The sequence below is a fragment of the Trichoplusia ni genome, chromosome 3, assembly GCF_003590095.1.
Source record: "Trichoplusia ni isolate ovarian cell line Hi5 chromosome 3, tn1, whole genome shotgun sequence".
NCBI classification, from domain to species: Eukaryota; Metazoa; Arthropoda; class Insecta; order Lepidoptera; family Noctuidae; genus Trichoplusia; species Trichoplusia ni.
Genome location: NC_039480.1, coordinates 5617524 through 5632365, shown reverse-complemented (window position 1 = coordinate 5632365; position 14842 = coordinate 5617524). Strand labels below are relative to the sequence as shown.

General features: G+C 35.8%; 1 protein-coding gene across 7 annotated transcripts in view; it reads right to left on the bottom strand.

The window, feature by feature from the left end:
- The window catches only part of LOC113509041 (segmentation protein cap'n'collar-like), a 155392-nt gene that overhangs the window by 26052 nt on the left and 114498 nt on the right, over positions 1-14842 (bottom strand). For all 7 annotated transcript variants that reach the window (XM_026892304.1, XM_026892306.1, XM_026892300.1 and 4 more), the window contains exons 8-11: positions 12109-12236; positions 10992-11080; positions 10444-10526; positions 8873-8975 (exon numbers count right to left, since the gene is read on the bottom strand). In XM_026892304.1, the coding sequence (XP_026748105.1) occupies positions 8873-8975; positions 10444-10526; positions 10992-11080; positions 12109-12236 (403 nt within the window). The remainder of the gene's footprint in view (positions 1-8872; positions 8976-10443; positions 10527-10991; positions 11081-12108; positions 12237-14842) is intronic.

Here is a 14842-nt window from a genome sequence, read left to right as displayed (position 1 = left end):
CCGTTTCAAGCAAGTGATTATCAGTTTGTAATAAGCATATATTTTCTTTCTTTCTGTCCATCCAAAGATTGTCTGAAAGTCATTTCTAGTAGCGATTAAAATTCCATTTTTCCCTTAAACTGTATTTTCCCACGTTTTATACGGTCGGATTTTTATTAACTAAATTTTGAGGCACTTCCCGATAAGCTAGCAGGCTGAAATTCAGGGTAGCTTCAAACCCGATGACAATGCAATTTACAACTATATAAAAATGGGTGGGACGATTTTGATAAAATTAGAATAGAGTGACATATCAAAACGTGGGTTTTTAGATTTTTAAAATTTTGTAATTTATACTAATTTCACTAATGTAGTTCTATTGTACATTGAAGAATATTCTATTTTATGAATTAGAAAAGATTTGTGCATGATGAGACTTGAACCTACAACTTTTGAGTTGGTAGTTCAACAGTCATACCAATATACTATCTATGCGTAATAATTATCTATACACAACATAAATATTTTGGGTAATTACATTATTCTGAGTCAACTGGGTGATGTGAACTAATTATTATGATTTCATTTCGATTTCAAATGACTATCTCATTAAAGAATTATTCCTTTCCGCGCTTGTTTTATAGATATCTAGTCACGTGCACAATGACACCCAGACTCAGAACAAGCATAAATGAATCACAAAATTCTCGTGTCACGGTGTGCGTAATTGAACTCTTCCGAAACGACTCGAGCGATTTTCATGAAATTTTCGGTGCATATTGGGTAGGTCTGAGAATAGGTCATCTATTTTTCGTGCCCCTTAGCTTTTTTTTAATCGTATGTAATATTTTTCCATAGAAATGTTTCTTAAATATAATTTATAAGGAAAAGCAACGTTTGTTGGGTCATCAAGTAAAAGTATCTATTTCATATTCTCCCGGTTGTCAAGGTCAATTATTAACAGTAGTTAAGTCATTACAATTTTCACACAGTAACTAATTTAATCCGCATATCGTGGGGATGTCACAAACAAGTCACATGCACAAAGACACCCAGACTCAGGACAAGCATTCGTGGATCACACTAATGCTTGTCCTACGCGGAGATCGAAACCGTGACTTGCGCACGTAATTTTTTACGTGATGACCATCATTATCATCATCATCCTAGCCTTTTCCCATCTATGTTGGGGTCGGCTTCCAGTCTAACCGGATTCAGCTAAGTACCAGTGTTTTACAAGGAGCGACTGCCTATCTGACCTCCTCAACCCAGTTACCTGTGCAACACGATACCCCATAGTTAGGCTGGTAACCTTTACCAGTCAAATATAATTTCGTCATAATGTCCAAATTACCTGAATTTGTAATCTATATTCACATTCCTATCCTGAATTGTTCTTAGATAAGGATTATCTTTGAGATAAATACAGTCTGAATGAAAGGTGTATTTTTCCTCATATCATCTTTGTCTCACCCTTATTCCATTTTTGGGATTAGGTCTTCCTACAATTCGGTGCTAGTTTTGTGCCCAAGGCCAAAATTCTCCAAGAGTTGGAAGAATACAAATAGTATCATTTTAATCCTATTTACATTCATTCATCGGCCATTGTAAACAGCGGAATTGAGGCCCTGAGTGGTTTCCCAAACATTCAAGTCACATGCACAAAGACACCCAGACTCAGTCCTACGCGGGGATCGAATAAGCACGTCGCTTACAGTGGGTTTGGCTTAGTGACCTCAAAGTGGAGAAAAACTAGGCTATCTACCAGTCTTAAAGTAAATATAAAAGAAATGTATCAATCAACTCTATATATGCCAGATTTAACGATCTGTCACAAGATCTTCTTAGTTCTTACAGAATTACTGCAAAAAATCGTTGGCTATGATATTTGGCTTGTCATCCAGGTCATCATTCGAATATAGTCCTTAAGGCCCTTTGCCTAGCAGTGGGACAGTAATGGGAGACTAATCAAGAAAAAATAGTATATTTGGTACAAGTTTAACTAACATACTGTCAAAAGATTTGTCCAAAAACGTGCAGAGTTGATCCAAAAAATCATAGAGAAACAGAGTGCACAGATAAAGAAATCTTTTCATCAAACACACTTGTCTATAGTATGTCTTTTGTGGAAATATGACTTAGAGTCACACTTACAGACATTACATTTTGATAAGCGAACAACAATGAAACACTGCATTTATTTGCTCGAGAAGACAAGCAAATATTTGTTGAACTTGTGTCAGTAGAAACCAAAATAACAGAGTGATTGACACCTGAAAGACAGTTAGTCATGTTGAATACGCAGAAATTAGCTGTTTATTTAATTTAAGACGGTGACGTTTTATTAACTAGCTAGTCTGGTGGTAATAAATGGCTGTGATTGCTGTAACGGAGGTCGTGGTTTCGATTCCCATTCAGATTTTTTGTTTTGTTATGAGCACGATATATTTTTTAAGTGTCTGTGTGTAATTTATGTATGTATTTAGAAATACATAAGTATGTTTATCAGTCGTCTAGTACTCATAATACAGTTTGCTTAATTTGAAACTAGATGGCGTTGTGTGTATTGTGGAATTATTTATACTTTCAGTTCATTCTCGCGATTTCTAAATATTTGTCGAGACAAGAACACAACAGCAGTGTCGTTACTTGTCATAACGTGTTTGACATTGTCAAAAGTAATCTTAAGACAATTAGACAATTGAAAACGTCACTCGAGCAATTGCCGCTGTTGCGTCGGCGTGTTTAACTGAATAAAGTTTTATCATTCGCTGATGCGGCTGCAGCGAAGCAACTTGCAACAAGTAGGTAAGTTACAAAAATATGCAAATGCAAGTAGAACTGTTTTCAAGTACTTAATTGTGAATTTGTCAAACGCGTAAGTAATAGAATTTGTGTGGTTGTCATTGTTTTTGCGACATGTGTATACTTATGATTGTAAAGTAAAAACTTAAAAAGTGATTACTCTTAAAATAACAAGACCGATATAAAACATTGTCGTCAAAACGATGATTTAAAAAAACTATTTTTAGAAAAAACAAAACGCTATCTCTTTATAATTTATCTGCCAAGTCATACAACAAAGACACTGCCAACACAATTATATCAGCTTAAATAGATAAATAATGGAAAAAACCTTACCATCGTAAAATTTATAATAGCTGTTCAAATATTTCACGGGATCTGGGTATATAAGATACGGCAACGGGAAAAATGGCGGCGTATAAGCAAATCTAGCAACTGTCAAATCCATGATGAATCGTCACCAATCTTCGCAATCCTTTCTGTTAATGAATCGATATATCGCCAAATATATCTTGAAGCATAAACTTCTTGATAAATTCAATATATTTTTATCATTCGAGTTAACAAGACGCCTTCGCGAGTGGGATTTTCCCGCGCAGCAATCTCGGCGCTAATATCCTTGTGCAAATACGCACTATATAATAATATTATCTTAAACTAATATTATGCTCAGGGATCAAAAAACAGTCTGTATTTGAATGAGCACAAACAAAAATTGTATCTTTTAAGCACTGCCGTAGACACCTTTGTCAACGATTCGCAGTTCGTTTTCTGTCTTCTTAAACTTAGGCAGTATTTGCACATGCAAAAACCGCATTCCTTATGCACCTTTCGACTCTTGACTGTATCTTTTCGAAAGAATGGCATGAGTATTCCTTTTATCACAAAAAGATCACAAATCTATATCAAAATATAGATACGAAAAAAACAAACGTCAAATTAGAAACGGCGGCAAAGAGAACTGTCACTTTTTTCTTTTTTTTTTTAAACAAGTTCAGGCACTGATAGTTTTATAAGTCCAATAACACTTCACTCGGCAATGTTTTTCATAACAAAAAGACGATACACGTAAGAATAGATTCCCATGTTTGTTTTATGAGTTACGTCAATGTGTTTCGACTATACACATTATTTAGTAAACGTTTTATTAAAAACCTCCTTTCAGTCACTGAGTATTCAAACTTCTTCACAGTGGTCTTAAAAAAAGTAACAAAAACCGATAAAACTTCAAATTGAATTAAATATTCACAGCACTATTAAAAAAACAACTGAAGCAAACGTGTTCACTGCACAGCCTCTAACGTCAAATGATACAAAAGAGTCTGAATGTCTCTTACATGACAATTAATATCATTAATTAAACAGAACAATCTTATTATTTACATAAAATTGTATAAAATTAGAACGCATGTTCGCGCTCGATCTTTCTATTCGTATATCTCCGGCCATTTTCGTGTGGTTCCGTCGGAGATTTGCTTAAGACTAAACTAATTTTCATGTTATTACGTCATTTAGGTCAAATGTTTGTGTGATAAGGCGTGATTAAGTGTGTTAGTTATTTTAAAAAACAGCTGATTGAATACCTTGGTACACATAAATCATCGTTTCGTTCATTCATTACAAAGTGTCGTGGTGGCATTGCGGTTGTATGCATGGATTTGTATTCACGAGGTACGGGTTCGATCCCGACACAGGTGACTTACCAAAGCGACTTTTTTAATTATTCTAAGACACTTTTGACAAACGGTGAAGAAAAATTTCGTGAGGAAACCTGGGTTACAAATATTGGAATCTGAAATCGATCGCAGTGAGCTAGCGTGGTGATTCTTAAAACCTTCCCCATACCGGAAGAGGGCTTTGCCCAGCAGTGGGATGTATATAAGCTAGTATTCTAATTAAATTTCAAGTAATCTACTAAACTTTAAATTATTTTATCACTTTTCAAAACTCTCTTACACTTCTGTAAGTTTTGTGTTCGACCAATAACAGTCGTTATCACTTGATTTGGCAACAGATAACAGCAATCAGTTAACCGTCCAAAGGTCAATGTTATTAGAAATCGACTTTGGATTTAAACAAGTTGACAACAAACTGACATATCACATATTGAATTTTTTTATTTCAATATCTGATATGTCAGTTTGTAGAAAAAAATGGTAGATTTAAAAAGTCTACGAACCCACGTTTTTAAATACTCCTTTCAAATTCTATCAAAATTGGGCCAGCCGTTTTTATATTTGTAAATTGCATTGTCATCGGGTTTGAAGCTACCCTGAAAATGTCAGCCTGCTAGATTATAGGGAAGTGTCTCGAAATTGAGTTGCAAAAATCCAACCGGAACGACAAACAAAAAAGAAAAGTGAGTGTATAAAAACGTGGGGAACGTACAACCGACTTCAAATAACTGGTTCACGTTAACGTTAACTGGTTTTTGAAAAGGGAAGAGACATCCATACATCCATATTTGATACTAGTTTTGATAATTTACGCTGCTTTTGCAAATATAAATAATATTGCATATTGAAACTGTAATATTTTATTTTGAAAAGAGTAACTTATGGAGTTTCTTGCCGGTTCTTCTCCGTAAGAATGACAGTTTTGGACCGGGCAACTAGTCATCATTGTTTCATTTTGAAAGTGTCTGGAGAAAGGCGTACTTGAATAGAAAACTTTTGATTTTGATTATACGTACAAAACTTCACTTTTATAATATTAGTAAGTTGTTTAATGCCAGTTGTCAATGATATATTCATCTGTCAAGTCAGTTTATGATGTTAAACTAATCTTTATAACTTAATTGAAATTACTTTAAGAACAGATTCATAAAGATAATTAAATACTAGTCATTTATGCAAACTTGATTTAGAAGGTTATAGTTACGATCACGCCCGGATAGCAGAGTGGTTGAGGTCACCACGCCGAACCGACTGAACGCGACGTGTTGGTACGATCCCCGCGTAGGACAAGCATTTGTGTGATCCACGAATGCTTGTCCTGAGTCTGGGTGTCTTTGTGCATGTGACTTGAATGTTTGTGAAACCCAAGACACCAGGATTAATTCCTTAGTTAGACTCTGTTTTTTTTTTAACTTAGTATTGAGAATTTACTTGATACTTTTATTTTTTTGACAGTTTTCCTCTAATATTGTAAATAAACCTATCTTTCTTCATCACTCATGGGGCAAAGTACAGTTATGATAATATATACATAAGCAATCTTATCATAAATTTACCTAAATCCCTAATCCCTTGTAAAATAATCTCTATTGTAAGTGCCATAAAGTCTTATTTTGCGTTTACTTAACTTTTATGCCGAAAAATTATCTCTATTGCATAAGGTGTAGAGTTTCAATTGCTTTTGAGTGATTATCTATATTGTATACTGGAATATTATCTCTATTTCTTTTAGTATAGAGTTTAAATTAGCTTGTTATGATAAAATCAATGTTGAAAACGCCTTAGTCGCTATCTGAAGCTTAGAGATTTTACAAGCGATAGCTCTTATCAAATTTTAATACTTAAACGAAGTTTTTTAACATCCATTGAACGATTTCTTACAACTAGATGATTCGCTTTACTAACTGAAGTTGTAATGGACATGTTAGTTTCGATACGGAAGATACCTGCATAATAATAATAATATTCCACAACTTCACAACGCCATCTAGTGTCAAACTAAGCAAAACTTGTATAATGTGTACTAGACAACTGATAAAAATACTTATATATTTCTAAATACATACATAATATAGATAAATTAAACCCAGATACAGAACAAAAGATCATGTTCATCACACAAACATTTGTTTCAGGTGGGAATTGAACCCACAACCTCCGGTATAGCAGTCAGGGTCACTAGCCACTAGACCAACAGACAAAATACGGCTTTGGTTATGAGTATAATATAACAGACAGGACTGCCATCTTTAAGCAAGAATGGTACAATTGAGGAAGCGAAACGCCAATACATGTTATCATGTGCTATCTCACTTACACATATCATGTATTAGATACATCCTAGCTTTTTCCCCAACTATGTTGGGGTCGGCTTCCAGTCTAACCGGATTTAGCTAAGTACCAGTGTTTCACAAGGAGCGACTTCCTATCTGACCTCCTCAACCCAGTTACAGACAACACGATAGTTAGTTAGACTGGTTATCAGACTGTCAAGCTTCTGACTACCTGTAACGACTGTCAAAGATGTATGAATAACAGCCGGGAGTCAGAATTTAACGTGCCTTCCGAAACACGGCCACATTTCCGTTATATCTTAAACATATATGTCTTAGATTATATACAGGATATGGTGATCGGTGATTAGAGCAATCATTATAAATTGGCGATTAGAGTTACTAGGTATAAGACGGTGACTGTAACAGGTGTTACATTCTTTATCGCGTTTTCTTATCAGCCTTCCACTGACAAACGGTGAAGGAAAACATCGTGAGGAAACCTGGATTACAAATATTGGAATCTGAAACCTGCAGTGAGCTAGCGTGGTGATCAATACTTTTCTATTTGTCAAGGTGTCGCTAGCTCTGACGTCCCGGTTACGATCCCCGGTCGGGTCAATGTAAAAATTCACATTCCTACATCGTCTCGGGTCTGGGTGTTTGTGATACCTTCGTTGTTACTGAATTCCATAACACAAGTGCTTTAGCAACTTACTTTGGGTTCAGAACAATGTATGTGATGTTGTCCGCATTTATATTTATTTGGAAATAGGCTTGTGCCCCTTGAAGCACTTAGCAAACGGTGAAGGGTGGGCGAAAATGGGTGCTGTCCAATCAAAAGGACCTTCAAAAAGTGCTACTTAGTATTTTAATTTGAATAAATGACTTTTGATTTTTTGAGCAGCGGGCTATCTTGGTTTAGTACCTAGCTTCCGTGCAAGGCTTCAGCTAGCACCAAAACGAATTTTATCAAAATTTGTTTAGCTCATTAAGTCCGTAGAACTTACAAACATACACTCGGCCGAGAGACTTTCTTTATTAATTTATACTAGGTAATTTCTGGTGAAGTAAAAATATGACATACAAAAATTGTTATGTTTGGAAAATCTTATCACTTAATAGGTATGAACATGAAATATTAGCCGATTCTCACACCTAAAAAACATACAAAAAAATTCATAAAAATCGGTCAAGCTGTTTCGGAAAAATATGGTAACTATAATACATGTCACAACTTTCACACAACGCCATCTAGTCTCAAACTAAGCAGGGCTTGTATTATATATTTCTAAATACATACATAATATAGATAAATTACATCCAGACACAGAACAAATGATCGTGCTCATCACATAAACATTTGTCCTGGATGGAAATAGAACCCACGACCTCCGATATAGCAGTCAGGGTCACTAGGCCAACAGAACCAACTACACTGTGACACGACAAAAACTTCCATACAGTACTAAAATAAAAAAAAAAACATTGAAAACCGCGGGCAACCATTAGTATATATATTCTATAGGCAAATCTTATCAAAACAAATGCGACTCAGCAGTTTTTGTCACAAATTAGGCAAACGAGTCCTTATAAGTATTTATTTTTGTATTGTCATTGCGAAGTCCCAAAAAAAAAATCGTTTGTAATGAAATTTATAATTGATACGATTGTATTAATGTCTCAATATCAATTTTTATCAGGAATTTATTTGGTTTATCGTAACGCCACGTTGAGAGCAATGAGTTGGCTGGTTTCAGTACATTTTGAGGGCATCGTAGCTTTTAAGTGTAGACTTGTATTTTTAACTTCGAATGCAAAAAGAGGGACGCAATTTTTTTTTATCTATACTAATATATCTATACTCTATACCAATATATAAAGCTGAAGAGTTTGTTTGTTGTTTGTTTGAACGCGCTAATCTCAGAAACTACTGGTCCAAATTGAAAAAATATTTTTGTATTGGATAGACCATTCATCGAGGAAGGCTTTAGGCTATAAACCACCACGCTGCGACTAGTAGGAGCGAAGATACAATGGAAAATGTGGATAAAACAGGGCAGGTATAAATCATAACTTATATCTTCTAATCACGGGGACGAAGTCGCGGGCAACAGCTAGTATTATATAAAGACTAACCTTCGTTCATCGCCATATCCATGAGTTGCAAATCTTCGTCGTTTAAAATCGATTGTAAGAAGCCATCTTGGTTTGTCGGACCTGTCATTTCTGTTGTGGAATTCTGTAAAGAGAAAAAGAAATTAATAAATAGGGGATTATTAAATGATGTAACAGTTTACTCACGCGTATTTATCGGGGTATCTCGACTAGTTTCGGACCCAACCGGAGTCCTTAATCATGAGCAGACTCGGACTCAGACCCAGAGTCGAACTTCGAGTCCGAAACTAGTCGGGCTACCTCGATAAATACGCGTGAGTAAACCGTTACATCATTTAATAATGAATCAGTCTCACGATAGTTATTATTAAAAAAAAATAGGGAATTAAAAGTAGCTTAGTGGTATTTTGGAAGGCTAGCTTCAGAGGTATGAAGTTCGAATCTACGCAGCTAAGTCTGAAAACGGTGAAAGAGAATATCGTGTAGGTATCCGGTACATTTTGTCTCATCATTCATCATTGGCCTAACCTTTTCCCAACTATGTTGGGGTCAGCTTCCAGTCTAACCGGATTCAGCTAAGTACCAGTGTTGTACAAGGAGCGACTGCCTATCTGACCTCCTCAACCCAGTTACCTGGGCAATAAGATACCCCTTAATCAGACTGGTTGTCACTTTCAAGATTCTGACTATCTGCAACGACTGTCAATACTTCCACGTGTTTTTCAGCAAATCATGATGTAAAATTTTATTGTCTTTTCATATCACGTTTTCTGACAAAGCGAAAACTACGTGTCAAATTAATTTCAAGTTTATTTAATGATAGATAATATAATACGTCTTTTTATCATTCGTCATCACAAACATTTAGGACAGATGGTATTTTAATTATGATTGTAAGTGTTCTAGAATGATTCAGATAAATATATTGTCTTGAAACGAAAACGTATGCTGATTCGGAGTGTGAAGTTTTTAAAATCTAAAAATCCACGTTTTTATATGTCACTCCATTGAAATTTTATCAAAATCGGTCCAAACGTTTTCATAATTGTAAATTGCATTGTCATCGGGTTTGAAGCTACCCTACAATTTCAGCCTGCTTTTCGGGAAGTGCCTCAAAATTGAATTGCATCCAACCGGAACGACAAACAAACAAGAAAGTGAGTTTATAAAAACGTGGGAAAAACGATTCTTACACAAAGGTATTTAATCTTTGTGTCTTGGGTTTCACAAATATCAAGTCACATGCAAAAAGACACCCAGACTCAGGACAAACATTCGCTTGTCCTACGCGGGGATCGAATCAACGTCGCGCTCAGTGGGTTTGGCGTGGTGACCTCAACCACTCTGCTATCCGTGTAGTCAATTTCTGAGGTCATCATTATCATTATCTCAGCCTATAGCTGTCCACTGCTGGACATAGGCCTCTGCATACGTTCTCCAGCGCGACCGGTTCATTGCCATTTGCATCCATCGAGACCCAGTGACTTTCACCAGGTCGTCGGTCCATCTGGCAGGTGGCCGTCCCACGCTGCGCTTGGTGGTATTTCTGAGGTCATTTATTGTTTTTAAAGACTATTTATAATTATATTTACTTGATAGTAGAGCGGGTCATGTTGTTGGGGGTGCTGCGCCGCTTCCACCTTATAAGCGCCATCTAGCGGAGCGGCGGCGCCACCTGTGCAAAACAACATTCATTAATATACTTATAGATGTCACTCTTGGTGCGAGCGGTTATGATACTAATCTATTATGTAAAAGTGTATTATAAAGTGCCAGGGTAATGATATTTTTTCTGCTCTTATGGTACTTTTATCTTAAGTAGTATCTAGTGTTATTTTCATGAGTTGATTTTAAAGTCTTTTATTTTTAAATAAGAATATTGTCAAGCACAAAATAAACCTATTTTATTTTTGTTGTTTATTCCATAATATATGATAGCCATAATTTTAAAAACTTTAAGTTTTCGGGGTGATGAGGGCAAAAAAGATTTTTAGAAACTTTTTTTTGGGATTGAAATTTGTCACAAATATTGTTTATTTAAACTAATAAGAGCCATCGTGCATTATAAACTGAAGTCGACAGGACGGAGTCGCGGGCAACAGCTAGTTAATAATTGAAAGCTTTTGAAAACATGTCTTACCGTATGACTCGGGGTGTTTCTCGGGAACAGGCGGTATAGGGGCATGAGCGTGGTAGTTCGGCGCATAGCCCCCAGCCGCACCGTGACCACTGAAATATAAAATAAATATTTATATTAAGAATAGGTCGTGGTGGCCTTGCGGTTGTACGCATGGATTTGAATACACGAGATGTGGGTTCGATCCCAATGGAAGTCGTTGTTTTATGTATTTATATGTATTTTTCATTTTTTTTTTGTAAGATATTACTGATAGATGGTGAAAGAAAACGTCTTGGGGAAACCTGGATACTGAATATTGGAATATGAAATTGCCAACCCGCAATAAGCTACGTTAAATATTAATTTAATTTAATTTATTTATTTAATTTATCACACTAATCTACCATTACAGGTTACTTAGCCTAATGCGGTAGCTAGGTCTAAACAAAGGTCTAAGTATTTATGTGAACTAGGGTTTCAAAGATTGAATTATTATTCACATAGTTGCAGGTCTAAATTCCAGCAACTGTTTTAATATGTAATTTTTTGAGAACATAATGAAGGGTTGCGAGCTCCACACCAAACTTTCTCAAATTTAGGCAAACCATTTGATCCTTAACAGAGTAACTTATATAGTTTTCTGCCGGTTCTTCTCCATGAGAATGACACTTTGGAACCGCGCAACTAGAGTCACCACTATAACGTTTTATGTCTGGAAAACGGTCTATTTGTTTCTTTTTATATAAAGTGAATCGATCACAGATTTAAGCCACGCTTGACGCGGGTGGTCTATAGATGAGTGACCATTTTATCATTACGATTTCCTCCGTGTATCGGAAGGCACGTTAAGTTGTGGGTCCCGGCTGTTATTCCTACATCTTTGATAATCGTTACAAGTAGTCAGAAGCTCGTAAGACTGACAACCAGTCTAACCAAGGGGTATCGTGTTGCCCAGGTAACTGGGTTGAGGAGGTCAGATAGGCAGTCGCTCCTTGTAAAACACTGGTACTTAGCTGAATCCGGTCAGACTGGGAGCCGACCTCAACATAGTTGGGAAAAGGCTAGGCCTATGATGATTTTGTTTTTTAATTCTGGAGCTTTCTGTCATGCCATGTTTTTTTGTGGTGGTGATACTCACGTGATGTTGTGGTGCTGGTGGTGGTGGTGGTAGTGCTGGTACTGGTCAGGGGGGGGCGGCGGCGGGATGGTCAGCAGCGAGGCCAGGTCCTGCCAGCGTTGCTCCACTGACATCGAACGCATTAACGACTGTGGAAGAAACCGTTTATTAGTTAAATTAAAATGCAATTCGTTATTTGTATTCATTTCTAAGGAATCTCTGTGAAAAAGTTATCAACAAAGCCATCGAGTCCGAAGATCTGAAGCAGCAAACATTTAAAAAATATATAGTCGAAATATAGAACGAAAATATTATGTCGTACCTATATTGTATTGTCATATACAATCTAGAATTTTTTTTTTCTTCAGACTTAGAAATAAATTGTTTTTCAGGTGTTTATAATTAATCTTATATAGGTATCATGAATAATAAACCATGACATACTGGATTTTACACTTGCGTAAAACTCACAAAGAACTGAGTTTATTTTGAATCATTAATCAAAATAATGATCGAAAACGTAAATAGAACAAAAACTGAGCAAATAAACAACTCTCAGTACAAGTTTAGATATTGAATAAAAATATGTTAAATGTACGCCGCGACAAGGTCACGTCGTATGATTAAAATAGTTCCGCTACTTGCCACCAGGGAAAGTAGTTTCACTTTTACTCCATAGATGGCGTTGCTACTGACCTTTCGTAGTAATAAACTATTGTTTGTACTATGTTTTTAGGTGTTTAAAGTATTATTAATAACATAAATAATAATCTAGGTATCGTTTCTAAAGGTATTTGTTAGATTATACTATATTTTTTTACTGTATCTAATGTTTTTCTATATTGAAGCGTACAAAAAAAAGATTTTTTTTTTCATTATTTAATACTTGATGTAGACTATAAGATTACATTTAATCATAAAGCCTAATGATGTAACATAGATAAATAAATGACCAATCAAAATTTTAAAGTAATCGCAACGTTCAAAGTCCAAAAACTATTTTGGGTCCAAAGTTATTAAAAATACAGAAAAAACTTAAACAGATCGCATCCTTATCATTATGATGTTTGTTATGTTATGTATTATAAGATAAAATGATTAATACTCATGTAAATAAATTAGTAAATTAAATTACTTTTTCCGCGGATTCGCTTGTTTTTTTGCAAAAACATTATTGTTTTGTTTTAATTAATACGAGTCCCGCAGTAAGGAATTTAATCCTTGTGTCGCGGGGGTTTTACAAACATACAATTCACACGCACAAAGACACCCAGACTCAGGACAAGCATTCGTGGATCACACAAACGCTTGTCCTACGCGGGGATCGAACTCGCGATACGTCGCGCACAGGTGTGGTGACAATAACCACTCGGCTATCCGTGCACTCTAAATCTTCCTCCTCTTGCTCTCGGTTACAAGTAACCTAGGAGTTTCGGTAACTTCATATAAAATGACGTACTTAAAAATTCAACAGAAAATAAAGAATTAAAAAACTAAAATAAAAAGGAGATATTACAACAAAGAAAAAAAAACGCATCTGTCATCTATCAAATCATCCAGCAATTTGTTTTTGTAAATACAAGAACGAAATTTACCTAGTAATGTGACAGCTAATGTCAACGCTTATAAAACCTATGGAACAACATACGGCCATAAACCGTCCAAAACACACTAAGCGTGCAAACACAGGAAGCGTTATTTTTACAATTCCGTAAATGTTGGTAATCTTTATAATCAACTAAGGGCCGATTTTTCAATCGCCAGATTACTTTTATTCGATGAATATGTTTGACGTTTAGACAGCTTTTGTATAGAAAATATGTCAAACGGCCATATTTATTCCTCAGATAAAAGTTATCTGACGATTGAAAAATCGGGCCTAAGATGACAAAATACTTGAATACTTGAGGAGCCATTTTAATTTTTAACGGCCGTCCTTTTTTTGTATCGTGGGGGGTTCACAAACATTCAAGTCACATGCACAAAGACACCCAGACTCAGAACAAGCATTCGTGGATCACACAAATGCTTGTCCTAGGCGGCGATCGAAACTCGAAACCAGGATATTTCAGCGACATATTATCGTTAAATATTATGTTCTATCAAAAAGTTAAAAGGAACTTTTCAGACTTGACTAGTATTTTAAGGACCAACAATTTTCTGCCGGCCCAGCGAGACCATTCTAAAGGGTCAACGCAACCTCGGTTCACAAAGTTCGAAACAAGAATCATGGGTGGGTTTTTGTCACTGGAAGTCGAACACTCCCTTTTCGCTTAACCCAAAACGGGATTTAATACGAGAGTCATTTAATTTTTTTCCGACCGAAAAAAGGGGTAATCACTCAACATTACCCAATCAACACATGTTCAAATAAAATCCGTAGACAAACAGTGTGTTTGGCGCGAAATCTCATGAACAAATATGGCGACTTTCAATGTCAATATTTAAGCTGTCAACATAACGGGTTGATGTGTGTTCCGACTTGATTTTAACGGATTTTCGTGTTTCCTTGGATTTGACGGTTTTTTGGTGATCTAGTATGGGAGTATGCTGATATATTATACGGTACATATACGGTAGACTGAACAAAAAGCCTGCTGAATCATACCGAAGAAAGGTTGGAGGTTCGAACCCGGCACGAACCTAAATCTTTTCGAATTTATTTTTTATCTGCTGAATACAGTTAGGTAATACATCGTGAGGAATAAAACATTTTACGATGCAATGAACAAATTCAAATTCTTGGTCAGTTACC